Genomic DNA, 13889 nt, shown 5'->3' with positions numbered 1-13889 from the left:
CATATGAACAATCCAATAATTGGCCCATACTGTATATATGTGTGTTTTATTTGTTTTGTTCGTATGTCTTCTTCTGTCTTTTTTGGTATTGTGAGGTATAACATGTCACACTGATATGTCAAGTCAAATCCCTGTGGGTCCATTATGATTCAATTGGCAAATAAAAGTGATTGTGATTCTGACATTCAAGACGGATACAGGCATGAAGTTAAATAGACAATCAGTTAACCCTTTTACTACCACAGTACAGAAGGTTAACCTTTCACTACCACACTACAGACGGTTAACCTTTCACTACCACACTACAGATGGTAACCTTTCACTACCACGCTACAGACAGTTAACCATCTGTAGTGTGGTAGTGAAAGGCTTAACTCTTTGTTGTGTGGCAGTGAACGGGTTAACCTTATGTATTGTCGCAGTGAAAGGGTTAACCATTTGGTAGTGTGGTAGTGCGCTTATTTCAGAGCTGTCTAAACCTGAGCCTTCAGTCCAATATCCATTCCTTTAAGAAAGCCTCCTCATCTCAGAGGGAAACCAGGGATCGCTTTGCCCTTTCACTCTACATTTCTGGGAAGGGATCATGTTTATCGACAATAAACAACAACAAACTTTCAGGCCAGCTCTGCTTCAACAATGAGAGAAATTCTATTCTGTTCAAAGTGAGCAAGATCATGAAAAAAGGCTGAGCAAATGTTAGATATGTACATTGTGCCTTATCTGTGGTTCAGCTGCCAGAACCCTCCCTCTTGAAACGAGCCATTCAGAATTGCAGCCACAATCTCCATAGTTACCAACGTGTGTGTATTATCTTGATAAATGTGCGTGTACAACATGGTGACATGTTAAGGTAGGACCTCAAAGACCTTTATTAACTTGTTGAAAATGACTCAAATATCTCCCCTTTAAGAGGAAGTCATGGCTTAGACTTTGGGAATTTGTCATTTTTAACTGTTGCTATGACACAGTGATAACTGTGATCATTCATCAACGCCTTAGAAGGCTTAGATCAACGTCTGTGAAAGTGGAACCTCTGTAACTGCCCACGACGTCTCACTAGACCCTCGTCTTCATTCCGTTCCAGCGGTTCTGCGGCCAGACGTCGCCCCGGCAGACAGAGACAAACACCGTCTGTGTAGTATTTTACTTGAACACGTGACTCAGGGGGTTCAACTGATAGCTGTCACGAGGAGTAAAACCTCCGCTGTCGCTAACTAGGCCTTGCGGGAAATGTCTGCTGTGCGCTCAGAACACACTCTTCAAGTCGCCCTGGTTGAGTCACCGCGCTGTGTGTTTGTGAGGGTATAAATAGCACTCGTGGAAGGAACAGAGAAGATGGGGCGAGGGGGGGGGCACATACGCCTGTGTTCCCAGTGCATTGTGGCCTATTTGCCGAGTGGCGGCGGATCGCAAAGCTCCGCTCCCAGTATTTCGCTCACAGTAGAATTCGCCCGAGGTGTCGGCTCCCTAAACAAAGAACAGATTTTATTTTCATTCTCGGTCATGAGGGACAGGTTTAAGGGAAGACGTGATGCTGAACTACATCTCTGAATGTTCTTCCTCACTGGGATGAGGAAGTGCTGCCTGGTGGAAGACATGTCCTTAAGTTGAAGGTGCTATAGATGCATTTCTAATAGCAATAGTGATCATTAAAAGAAAATACATCCGCAGAGCTTTTAGAAAGGTGCAGACTAAAAGCATTGCCTCCCCCCCAAAAGAAAATATTGATGAATGAATTTATCATTTTAAAGATATGCGGGTCCAAAATGAATGTTGTTGTTTACATGTTGCGTCCCCATGTGGAATGCACCTGATTGGATAAATGACATACTGGAGCTCTAGTGCAACATCTAGTGAATTCTGTCTATAGCACCTTTAATAATGATAAAAAAATATGGATTGTCAGAAAACCAGAAAAAAAGATTATTCCATATAGATTAGATTGTGTGTATATATGTTAGGGCTGTCGCTGACTAAGGATTTGGATGGTCGACTATGATTGGCCAAAATTTGCCGTTAGTCGACTATTGGTAAAAAAAAATTAAATTTCCTTTTTTTTAATATTTTTAAATTAAATATTAAATTTTTTGTATCATTCCATTTGGGCTGTGGGGGGTGCTTAATGTCTGAAGGAGTCGACTGAAGGCTTCTTGTCCTCTGCAAAAGCATGCAATTGGTCCACTGATGGCTACATCTTGATATTTGTCTAGTCTAGTGTGTTCATTAGATGGGTGAAATCCTCTTTCAGTTCCTCTGTGCCTGTTTTCATAGGCAGTTAGCCTCTGGTATGCGTGCCATTAGCGTTAGCCACGCTTCTAGGCCTCTTTTCTTTTGGAAAGAATGATACAAAAAAAATATATATATATATATATATATATTTTTTTTTATATATATTCGACTAAGAGGTTGGCCAGTCGACTACGGCTCCTTTCGACCGATTAGTCGACTAATCGACTTATAGGGGTCAGCCCTAATATGTGTGTGTGCGTGTTAATGATGCCAGCTCTTCTCTCTCTCTCTCTCTACAGATCTTTTCCAGAAGGCCATCATACAGAGCGGCACGGCTCTGTCCAGCTGGGCGGTCAACTACCAGCCCGCCAAGTACACGCGCGCGTTGGCCGAGAAGGTGGGCTGCAACATGCTGGACACCATCGACCTGGTGGAGTGCCTGCAGAACAAGAACTACAAGGAGCTGATCGAGCAGTACATCACGCCCGCCAAGTACCACATCGCCTTCGGCCCCGTGATCGACGGCGACGTCATCCCGGACGACCCGCAGATCCTCATGGAGCAGGGCGAGTTCCTCAACTACGACATCATGCTGGGCGTCAACCAGGGCGAGGGCTTCAAGTTTGTGGACGGCATCGTGGACAGCGAGGACGGCGTGTCGGCCAACGACTTCGACTTCGCCGTGTCCGACTTCGTGGACCATCTGTACGGCTACCCGGAGGGCAAGGACACGCTGCGCGAGACCATCAAGTTCATGTACACGGACTGGGCCGACCGGGAGAACCCGGAGACGCGCCGCAAGACCCTGGTGGCACTGTTCATCGACCACCAGTGGGTGGCGCCGGCGGTGGCCACGGCCGACCTGCACGCCCAGTACGGCTCGCCGACCTACTTCTACGCATTCTACCACCACTGCCAGAGCGACATGAAGCCCAGCTGGGCCGACTCAGCGCACGGGGACGAGGTGCCGTACGTATTCGGCATACCCATGATCGGCCCCACGGACCTCTTCAACTGCAACTTCTCCAAGAACGACGTGATGCTGAGCGCCGTCATCATGACCTACTGGACCAACTTCGCTAAGACAGGGTACAGTAGGCTCCTCCCCCACCTCACCACTCTGTGCTTTGTCTTTGTATCTGTTCATTAACTCATTGACCGCCACGCTTAAGTGCGCGAGAGGGCGCTAGAGCGCCACCACTTTAATAATAATAATTCATTTAATTTATATAGCGCTTCTCAATAACCCGAAGTCGCTGACAGTAGTCGGGAGCAGGGGTACAAACAAAGAAACGAAAGCAAAGAAACAAAAACAAAACAACAAGGAAACAAAAACAAAAGGAACATGAGACCATGGGGGGAACGGGGGAGACAGCCTGATGGCACAAAAAAAAGACTGGAGACATATCAATCAGGTTGGAGGGGAGGGGGGGGTTTAGGGGTGGGGGGGGTTGAAGGCAAGGGAGAACAGGTGGGTTTTGAGGTGGGCTTTGAAGGTGGAGAGTGTAGGGGAGTCTCTGATGGACTGGGGGAGGGAGTTCCAGAGTCGGGGTGCAGTGCGAGAGAAGGCCCGATCTCCGAAGTTTTTAAGCTTGGATGTCGGGACAGTGAGGGAGGCAGTGGAGGAGGACCGGAGGGAACGGGTGGGGCGGTAGGGGAGAAGGAGATCAGTCAGGTAGGGGGGGGCCAGGCTGTGGAGGGCTTTGAAGGTGAGGAGTAGTGTTTTAAAGTTAATGCAGTGTTTGATCGGGAGCCAGTGGAGGGAGTGGAGGACAGGAGTGATGTGTTCGCGGGACCGGGTGTTAGTGAGGAGGCGGGCGGCTGAATTTTGGACCATTTGCAGTTTATGGAGGGAGCGGGAGGTGATACCAGTGAGGAGGACTGGGAGATTTGCGAGTGCTTAAAATATATCTTAAATTATGGCTATTGGTCTAATACACTCGTCGATTATCAGTGAGATGCTTGCAGTCAACATGTACAAAACGGATTGTTTTTTCATCTGTACATTTCCGTTTTATACCGCTTTGAATAATTGAATTTGGTGATTTCTAGTAATTCCAGAGAAAGACGCGATAATAGCCCTTTAGTGGAATACACAAAACACGTTGTAATTTTTCGGCTGATTATAGAATCTTCCTGAAATCAACGCTAGATCATCATTATTGTCCTTCCTCGTGCATACATGAAATGGCCCTCGTAGCACGGCGCTCCCCCCCCCCCCCCCCCACCTCCTGCATCCAACGGAAAACAGCCACACATACACACACAGATACAGCGTCGATCGGGGTAGCATATCAGATCAACGATCAAATTTATATATAATGTTCTTACCTTGTATCTGATGTAATGCAAAAGGGGGGGGGCAGCCTCGCAGATATATCGTTGAAATCAGGTTACCTCACCTGATTATTTAAACCACGCCTGCGCGGCTTGGATCGTCCCAGAAAAATAACTATACCATTCCCAGTGGAGTGCAATACCAGCCGGAAGGCGTAGGGGGCGGTATTTGCCCTTTTGCGAGCTCAGACCCATTCCCAATGATAACATCAGGCTGGATGGATGAAAATGAATGGATATCGCTAACAAAATAAATAACGATTAAAACCCGACTATACTCGTGATTGGCACTCAAGCGATGGCGAGTTAACCCGACTATCATCGTGACTGGCGTTGAATGAGTACAGTAGGCTCCTCCCACCTCACCACTCTGTGCTTTGTCTTTGTTTCTGTTCACTAATACAGGGTACAGTAGTCTCCTCCCACCTCACCACTCTGTGCTTTGTCTTTGTTTCTGTTAACTAATACAGGGTACAGTAGGCTCCTCCCACCTCACCACTCTGTGCTTTGTCTTTGTATCTGTGCATTAAGGCAGGGTAGGCTCCTCCCCCACCTCATCACTCTGTGGTTTGTCTTCGCTTCTGTTCGTTTTATGACAGAGAGAGGCAAAAGATCTGTCGCGGCTTCGTCTTTCAACAAACAACTTAGCATCTTTGGAGGCCGAAAAAAACTAATGTTCTTTATTCATACAATTAAAATTAACATTCTTTATTCATATAACTAGAACTAATGTTCTTTATTCATATAATTGAATAATAATCTACGGCAACATGCCTTCATCAGGTTACTTGCTGAAATGTTATCCCTTACTATTAATAAAAAAAGATGATGTACTTTTTCTCCCCCTTTTTTCTGTATTTTTCTCCCATCCCAATTTAGTCGTTATGCCAATTCCCTTCCTTCCCTTCCTGGTTGTTGCGTGCATTTGCCCCCCACTTGCCGGTCTAGGGAGGGTTGATAGATACTATCACATGTCCCCTCCGATACATGTGGAGTCAGCCAGCCGCTTCTTTTCACCTGACAGCGAGGACTCTCACTGGGGGAGCATAACGCGTGGGAGGCTCACACTACTTCCCCAAGTTCCCTTGCTCGCTGAGCAGGCGCTCTGACCGACCTGTAGGAGTCGCTGTTTACAACGACCAGGATACACACCCCAGCGGCTTCCCACCCGCTAACACTGCCAATTGGTTAGGACGACCGACCAAGCCGGAGGTACCGCTGACAGCTGGATTCGATACCAGTATCTCTGCGGTGGTAGGCATGCGCTTAGTCCGCTGTGCTACCCAGCCGCACCCCTTACTATTCATTTTATAACCACATCAAAAGGGGCATTTCACAATTAAAAAAAAATCTGAATCACATTGTTCTGTTGTGATAATCGGACATACAGCGTACCAACATCAGGGTTGACAGTGGTCCGGGAGGTAGAGTGGACGTCTGGTAATCCTGAATTAGATCCCAGCTCCTCCCGGCGACGTGTGGAGACACCGGACCCTGAGCTGCTCCTGACAGTCTCGTCGTGCGGAGATATGTGGTGTAGGTGGGAGTCTGTGAATGGATTGAACGTGAGTCATACGAAACTCTAGTGAACTGCCGACTCTTTCCAACTTCAGGGAAGTTGAAGAAACGTGTTCTTGTGGGGCTCAAGACACAGATCACGTTGATAGGTTTTATGTCATGTCTTCCTCACATCAGAACTATAGGATTCTTGTTAAAACCCTGTTTGAACGCCGTTTTAATCCTAGTTAGTCCATAGTAGTTCCTATGCAAAAGACCTCAAGAGTACCTCAAACCAGAGCAGGCAAAAACAAGTGGTTGTTCTTTCAATGACAGACTTAATGACTTCAAGAAATTGAGCGTAGGTTACTAAAGAACAAAATCCCAGTTTCCCCTGCGGGTTGTGGATTTGATGAAAGGGCGGTGGGGGGTGGGAGTTAATATTTGGATCACGTTCCCGTGTCTCGCACGCCTCCAGATTAGGTATCAGGGTGTTTGCGACCCAGTCATACTGAAAATTCACTTTAGGTGAATAAATAGAGTCTCCATCTGCTTCACCGTGGTGTTGGCTCCCACCCAGTTGAGGCATATCAGGCGGGGGGATTGTGGGATGCCTTATCGACATTTTTGGGAAGGTTACTTTTCTGCGGTCCCCGCTCCCCCCCTCCTCCCAGTGTGCTTTGAATAAAAAGACTGAAAGTAAACTCCTCAACGACCTCTCCTTCTCTCTTTGCTGCCACGTCCAATGTGAATCACATGGCACACCTTTCTGACCAATGAGGAGGATACTTGTAAGCGTCTTTGAGCACCTGGAAAAGCGCTGTATAAAATAGATGTATTATTATTATTATTATTGTAGTACATGAGTCTTCCCTTGTGTCTGTGTGTGTCTGTGTGTGTGCGTGTGCACGTGTGTGCGTTTGTACTGCCATAAACTCAAGTTATACCCATATACTGCCTTCACTGTCTACAACTGCCTCACACTGTAATCACAACTACCTACCTCAAACTATAGCCTACCCATATAACTCTGTATGATAGCCAGGCACAATAATACTGTATATAGCATATATATTTATATTTACTGTATATATATATATATATATATATATATATATATATATATATATATATATATATATATATATATATATATATATATATATATATATATATTTAATATTTATCCACATCTGATACCCCTGCATTATAGTCTTGTTTACATACCTGTACATACTATACTGTAGCTGTATATATCTCTTACCTACTCTTACTAGTTATACCACTGGCCAGTATGGCTTACTACCAACCTCCACATCGTGTACATGTAACACTATATATACATCAGATTAGCATTATTACTCTGTAGTACTCATTTATATATACTCTGGTTAGATGCCAACTTATTTTCATGGTACTGTACTCGTGCTGTATGATGTATAATACATTTTAATCTAAACGAATACAGTATCGTATGGACTGTATGGATTCTATACTCTGAATTGCACGTGGATATGGAAACAAAGAGGTCTGTAAGCGAAACTGTTCAGACAGACGTAAACCTCCCCTCGGTGTCAGATTCGGCGCGAGAAAAAAAAACACTGAATCTGTTCAGATCATCCCGGCAAAACGAAAAACATGTACGCGAGCCAGCAGCCCCTCTGGCGAAAACACCGCGCTCAGCTGGCACGCTCGCAACAACTGTGAATATTCGATTTCCACACACCTGTCAGGCTGGAAGAGAGACGTCACACAGTCAGAAGCTCAACACAGCCGTTCTCCGATGGCGTCTTACCACCGGCGTCGTTATTGGGACAACAGATTGCGAGCGCGGCGTAGGGCATATGCTAGCCGGGGCGTGTATTTAGCAGGTTCAATAAGCATGGGAGAGACCTCGAGCGCTCCTCTTTTGAGGCGGGTGTTGGTGGCGAAGCAGCAACATATTGTTCCAACATATGTTTCTGGGGAGATGAAAGTCAGCCACATGTCAGCTGTGACGTCTGCATGGAAGTTCACAGCCTAAACCCTGGCAGGAGCCTGAGGGTTTTAACGAGACTAGAGCGGTGGGTAATGGGAGGTTAATTGCACAGGCTTTGCTGTAATATTGAATTTTTTTTGTATCCTCTTTTTCTCCACCCGATTTTCTATTTTTCACCCCATCCCAATTTTGTCGTTATGCCAATTCCCCCCCTCCCCTACCTGGTTGTTGTGCGCATGTTCCTCCTACTGGTCGGTACAAGGGAACCCTGAAGTCCACCACATGCTTCCTCCGTCACATGTGGAGACAGCCAGTGGCTCTTTTTTCACCTGGCAGCGAGGACTCTCATTGGTGAAGCGTAACGCGTGGGAGGTCACGCTGCCTTCACCATTTCCTGCCGTTCGCTGAGCAGGCACCCAGACCTGACCTGTAGGCGTCGCTGTCCACAACGCCAGATTACCACCCACAACTTCCCTCCCCCTAACCCAGCCAAACTAGTTAGTATGACGACCGGCCCAAGCCGCAGGGCAATGCTGACTACGGGAGTCGAGACCGCAGCCTCTTGCATTGGTGACGAGCGCAATCTCCGCTACGCCACCCGACCACCCTAATATTGAAATATTCTGAATGAATTTCTTTTCAAAATTGTATAGACTAGTGCAGTGCTGTAAGTGCAGCTTGCAGTGCTCTCAAGAAACGTTGAATGGCCGCTTGCAAAGTTCCACCACGGTACACGGCCGCTTGCAGAGTTCTCAGGATCCGTTCATCAGGATCGACTTCACACTCATTGCCTCCCTTGGGTTCTGAGCGATAAACCTCCAATGACGAGTGTGACATTGATCAGATGAACGGTTCTTGAGGGACAGCGAGGACAGACATACCAACGCAGACAGACACACAGAACACAGAGATTCCCTCCTTTATAGTTAAGATTTGATCATGCTAATGTGGCATGTATGTGTGTGTGTGTGTGTGTGTGTGTGTGTGTGTGTGTGTGTGTGTGTGTGTGTGTGTGTGTGTGTGTGTGTGTGTGTGTGTGTGTGTGTGTGTGTGTGTGTGTGTGTGTGTGTGTGTGTGTGTGTGTGTGTGTGTGTGTGTGTGTGTGTGTGTGTGTGTGTGTGTGTGTGTGTGTGTGTGTGGCAGTGCCTTATGTAATCATACCATAATAACGTTGCAGCTGGAACAGACCAGATGCCATCTATGTTTTTAGATATCAAAGCAATGATATAATGGTAACTGATCCTCACAGTTGGTACATGATTACTTTGTGTGACAATTATTATTAACCAGTCCAGTCCTACCAGAGCAATGCTGCTGTGTACCTGATGGACACACATATACACACACACACACACACACGCACACGCACACACACACACACACACACACACACACACACACACACACACACACACACACACACACACACACACACACACACACACACACACACACACACACACACACACACACACACACACACTTCTCCTCTCCTCCCCTCTCCTCTTCTCTCTCTTGTCCTCTCCAACTCCTCCCATGTGGTTGTACTGGGCAGCTCCCAGGTATGAATGGAACTGTGTGAATGTGAAGCAGGGCGTAGCTGAAAAAGAGCATCTGTGCTCAGCGAACCTACCCTGGGTAAATAAAGGTTCTGTATCATTAAGGGGTTCCGCTTGGCATCACTCATGCACTCCCTCGCGTACGTGCACGCGCACTGAATAAATTCCACAAATGTACCTTTAATACCAGTATTAGTCTGACCACACCCCTCATCAGCTTACCTTCATAAGCAGGTGTGTGGTCACCTGCTCTCCTCCTTCTCGCTTTCACCACAAGGAAGTGCCTCGGTAGTACCCCACTTGACGTGTTGATTAGTTGAAAATAGTTGTGACAAGTCTACATTGTGCTTAATTTTTTCTTCTCTCATATCTGTTGTAAAGAAAAAGTTTGGGTCATAATGTATTCTGCGGAGAGTAGGCCTGCTTCCGTTGGTTAACCTTTTTGTGTGCTTACGGCCATGCTGACTGCCTGTTGCAGGGTCAGTGTGCCAGGCAGTGTACTATCGGGGAGGACGGGGCCTGCTCGGCTGAGGGGCCTTTGTCCGAATACGCTGGCGATGTGGGGGGCGGGGCACTGCGTGCCCACCTGGTGGGGTCTTGATGCTGGCATCATGGACTTCTCCGGGCCCCCGTTCCAGGGGGTCCAGTCCCTTTGGTGGGTCTGGGTCTTCCTTCGCGCTCCGCTGCTACGGCCTTGCCACGGGGTTGGGTTTGCCCTTGACCCCGTGATTCTGGGGGCAGTAACGAGGTTGTTTCCTCCGTTCGTTCCCGGGTGGCATGCGGGTTGTGCGTGTGTGTAGTCGTGGGGTCAAGCCACGGTCTGCTCACCCTGTGCGTTGAGTTGCTTGAGTGCCTCTTCGCACGGTCGGGTCCGTCGCCCTCCCGGTAAACCTCTAATAGGGGGGGTGCCCTCCATTAGGGGGGGTCGGGGGGGCTCGGCCCTCCCTGTTCTGTTGGTTGTGGGGGGCCTTCAGCGGGGTGTATTTGTCGGCCAGTGGCTCCGCTTGGCCTCCCTTTGTGCATGAGTGATGCCAAGCGGAACCCCTTAATGATACAGAACGATAGGTTATGACTATAACCAAGTTCTGTTAATTAGGGGTGACGCTTGGCATCCGACGCCGCTGCAGCCCTTGACCTCACCTTGTGGTGAAAGCTTGGGTAGGAGGAGAGCAGGTGACCACACACCTGCTTATGAAGGTAAGCTGATGAGGGGTGTGGTCAGACTAATACTGGTATTAAAGGTACATTTGTGGAATTTATTCAGTGCGCGTGCACGTACGCGAGGGAGTGCATGAGTGATGCCAAGCGTCCCCCCTAATTAACAGAACTTGGTTATAGTCATAACCTATTGTTAAACAAACTCCTCCCATATCATCCTCTCCTCCTCTCTCTCTTCTCCTTCCCTCTCCACTCCTCCCCTCCCCACTCCTCTCCTTTCCTCCCATCTCATCCCCTTCTCCTCTCGCTCTTCTCCTCCCCTCCCCACTCCTCTCCTCTCCACTCCCCCCTCTCTACTCCTCTCCTCCCATCTCATCCCCTTCTCCTCTCTCTTCTCCTCCCATCTCCTCCCATCTCATTTCCTCTGCACTTTATCATCTCCTCTCCACTCTTCTCCTCCCATCCCCTCTCCCCTCCACAGTGTCTGCTCCAAGGTTGTTGTAACCCCCCCCTCACACACACACGCACGCATGCACGCACGCACGCACGCACGCACGCACGCATGCACACACACACACACACACACTAAACATGTCCATCTCCATCTCCAAACGTACAGTAATAAAAATATTGATCACCAGGTCACCAGTCAAAAAAAAAAGGGCAACGCAGAATATTCAGAAAAGCAAGACAATGGGACTCGAGGAACACGTGTCATCTGTAATTCAGAGGATGTTGGGGCATTTTCTTTTTGTCGGCTTGTGCATTCAAATCTCTGAGTGACTTCAGAACACATTAGCCAGGAACAGGGGGAGTGAATAATGGCTTCTCTGGATTTGCCACAAATGAGTTGCTAAGTGAATCTAATGGGCAGTTACATTATCGCTTTGGTTCCACGTTCAGATGAGTCGAATGAAAGGCTTCATTTGATAACTCACACAAAGGAACTACATTTAAAACTCACACAAAAGGAACTACATTTCCCGTCACAATGTGTCATGATGAAGATGAAGAAAAGATTTTGTGATCTAACATGTATTATAACTTTCTGTATTTCCCACAAGTCTATAATCATGATCATGCTTTCAGAGTAAAGCATATTACACTTTTTCAACACCAGCATGTAGACTTGCATATTGTAATTTGCATATTATTCCATACTGAAAGTATATATTAAGATAAGATAAGATATTCCCTTACTGATCCTCTTGGGGAAATTCGGGTGTCATAGCAGCATGGGGGAGGGGGGGGGGGGGGCATAAATATAGGGCATTTCCATATGTACATTTCCGAGAGTATACTTGCAATGTAGTTTTAGTTAACTATTAAAAGTGTACTATTTAAAGTAACCAAAAATAAATGTTAGAATTATTTAAGCACCTCTTAAGTACAGCGTTAAACACACTAGCCCAACTGAAGTGGTTTCAATTGAACACAACTTTAGTATCCTTTCTAAATGCATCAGAAAACATATATTGAATATATTTTTTGTTGGCTTGGGTCGACTTGTTTGACTGATCAACACCAATGTATTTATATTTTTTTTGTTCTCTTGCATTTTCAGAGACCCAAACCAGCCAGTTCCACAGGACACAAAGTTCATCCACACCAAGCCCAATCGTTTCGAGGAGGTGGCTTGGACCAAGTACAACCCCAAGGACCAGCTGTACCTGCACATCGGCCTGAAGCCCCGTGTGCGAGACCACTACCGCGCCACCAAGGTGGCCTTCTGGCTGGAGCTGGTGCCTCACCTCCACAACATCAACGAGTTGTTCCAGTACGTGTCCACCACCACCAAGATCCCGCCACAGGACACCACCCCCTTCCCCTACACCAAGCGCTTCCCGGGGAAGAACAACTGGCCGTCCACCACCCGCCACCCGGGGGCCCCGCCGGGCAACACCAAGCAGACCACCGACCAGCGCAAGAGCGGCGACCTGACGGACGAGTCCGCGGTGGTGATCGAGACCAAGCGGGACTACTCCACCGAGCTCAGTGTGACCATCGCCGTGGGCGCCTCCCTCCTCTTCCTCAACATCCTGGCCTTCGCCGCGCTCTACTACAAGAAGGTATTTTATTGAGGGGTATATTTTTTATTTGTATTAGTTGTATTTTATTGTATCTTATTTTTTACTGTATTTTATCTCCCTATGTTTTCCTCACCCATGCGTGGTGGGCACACCCTCACTTTACCCACAGGCTCTTACTCTCATACACCTACACACATCCAGGCATACACTCACCAGTATTACTCACAGAAATCTGAAGCAATCCGCAATGGAAATAAGCTGTAAGCTTTCTTGCGTTTTTTATCCTTTTGATAATGGTGGGCCTCTATATGTATACTTGTATATGTTCATTATCAATAAATATCTATCTATCTATCTATCTATCTATCTATCTATCTATCTATCTATCTATCTATCTATCTATCTATCTATCTATCTATCTATCTATCTATCTATCTATCTATCTATCTATCTAAGGACAAGCGCCGGCACGAGTCCAACCGCCGTGTGCCCACGCCGCAGCGCAACTCGGCGCCATGCGGCACGCCCGCCTCCATCGCGTCCGCCGCTGCAGTCGTCAACGACGTGGCCCACCTGCAGAGCGAGGAGCTGATGTCGCTGCAGATGAAGCAGCAGCAGCAGCAGCTGCTGGAGCACGAGCATCACCATGAGTGCGAGTCCCTGCAGTCGCACGACACGCTGCGCCTCACCTGCCCGCCCGACTACACGCTCACCCTGCGCCGTTCGCCCGACGACGTACCCCTGATGACGCCCAGCACCATCACCATGATCCCCACCTCGCTGGCCGGCATGCAGCCGCTGCACAACTTCAACACCTTCGGAGGGAGCCAGAACAGTACCAACCTGCCCCACGGACACTCCACCACCAGGGTATAGGGTAGAGAGGGCGTAGGGCATGGCTGAGGACTAGCCCTTGGAAAGTTGGGGGGGAAATAAGTGGACTGTATTGACCCTCAAAAAAGTCTCAGCGAATGAGATGTTATTTTGCTACCATGCCTTCTTGAAGAGTATATCGAAAATTAAATATGAACTTCTTATTGAGAAATGTCTAAAGTGAATGTTACTATAGTAATACTGTAATACTGGAGCTGAGCTTCGTTG

At 47.5% G+C, this 13889-nt stretch overlaps 1 protein-coding gene across 2 annotated transcripts in view; it reads left to right on the top strand.

The window, feature by feature from the left end:
* The window catches only part of nlgn4xa (neuroligin 4 X-linked a), a gene marked incomplete at its 3' end in the record, with an annotated part of 239292 nt that extends 225628 nt beyond the window's left edge, over positions 1 to 13664 (top strand). For both annotated transcript variants that reach the window (XM_084335479.1, XM_084335478.1), the window contains 3 exons: positions 2529 to 3318; positions 12323 to 12827; positions 13245 to 13664. In XM_084335479.1, coding sequence (XP_084191605.1) covers positions 2529 to 3318; positions 12323 to 12827; positions 13245 to 13664 — 1715 coding nt within the window. The remainder of the gene's footprint in view (positions 1 to 2528; positions 3319 to 12322; positions 12828 to 13244) is intronic.
* Positions 13665 to 13889: the final 225 nt, after the last annotated feature.

Source organism: Notolepis coatsorum (assembly GCF_963971535.1).
Source record: "Notolepis coatsorum genome assembly, chromosome: 1".
NCBI lineage: Eukaryota > Metazoa > Chordata > Actinopteri > Aulopiformes > Paralepididae > Notolepis > Notolepis coatsorum.
The sequence above is the reverse complement of the archived record's forward strand: the minus strand, read 5'-3'. Positions and strand labels throughout refer to the sequence as shown.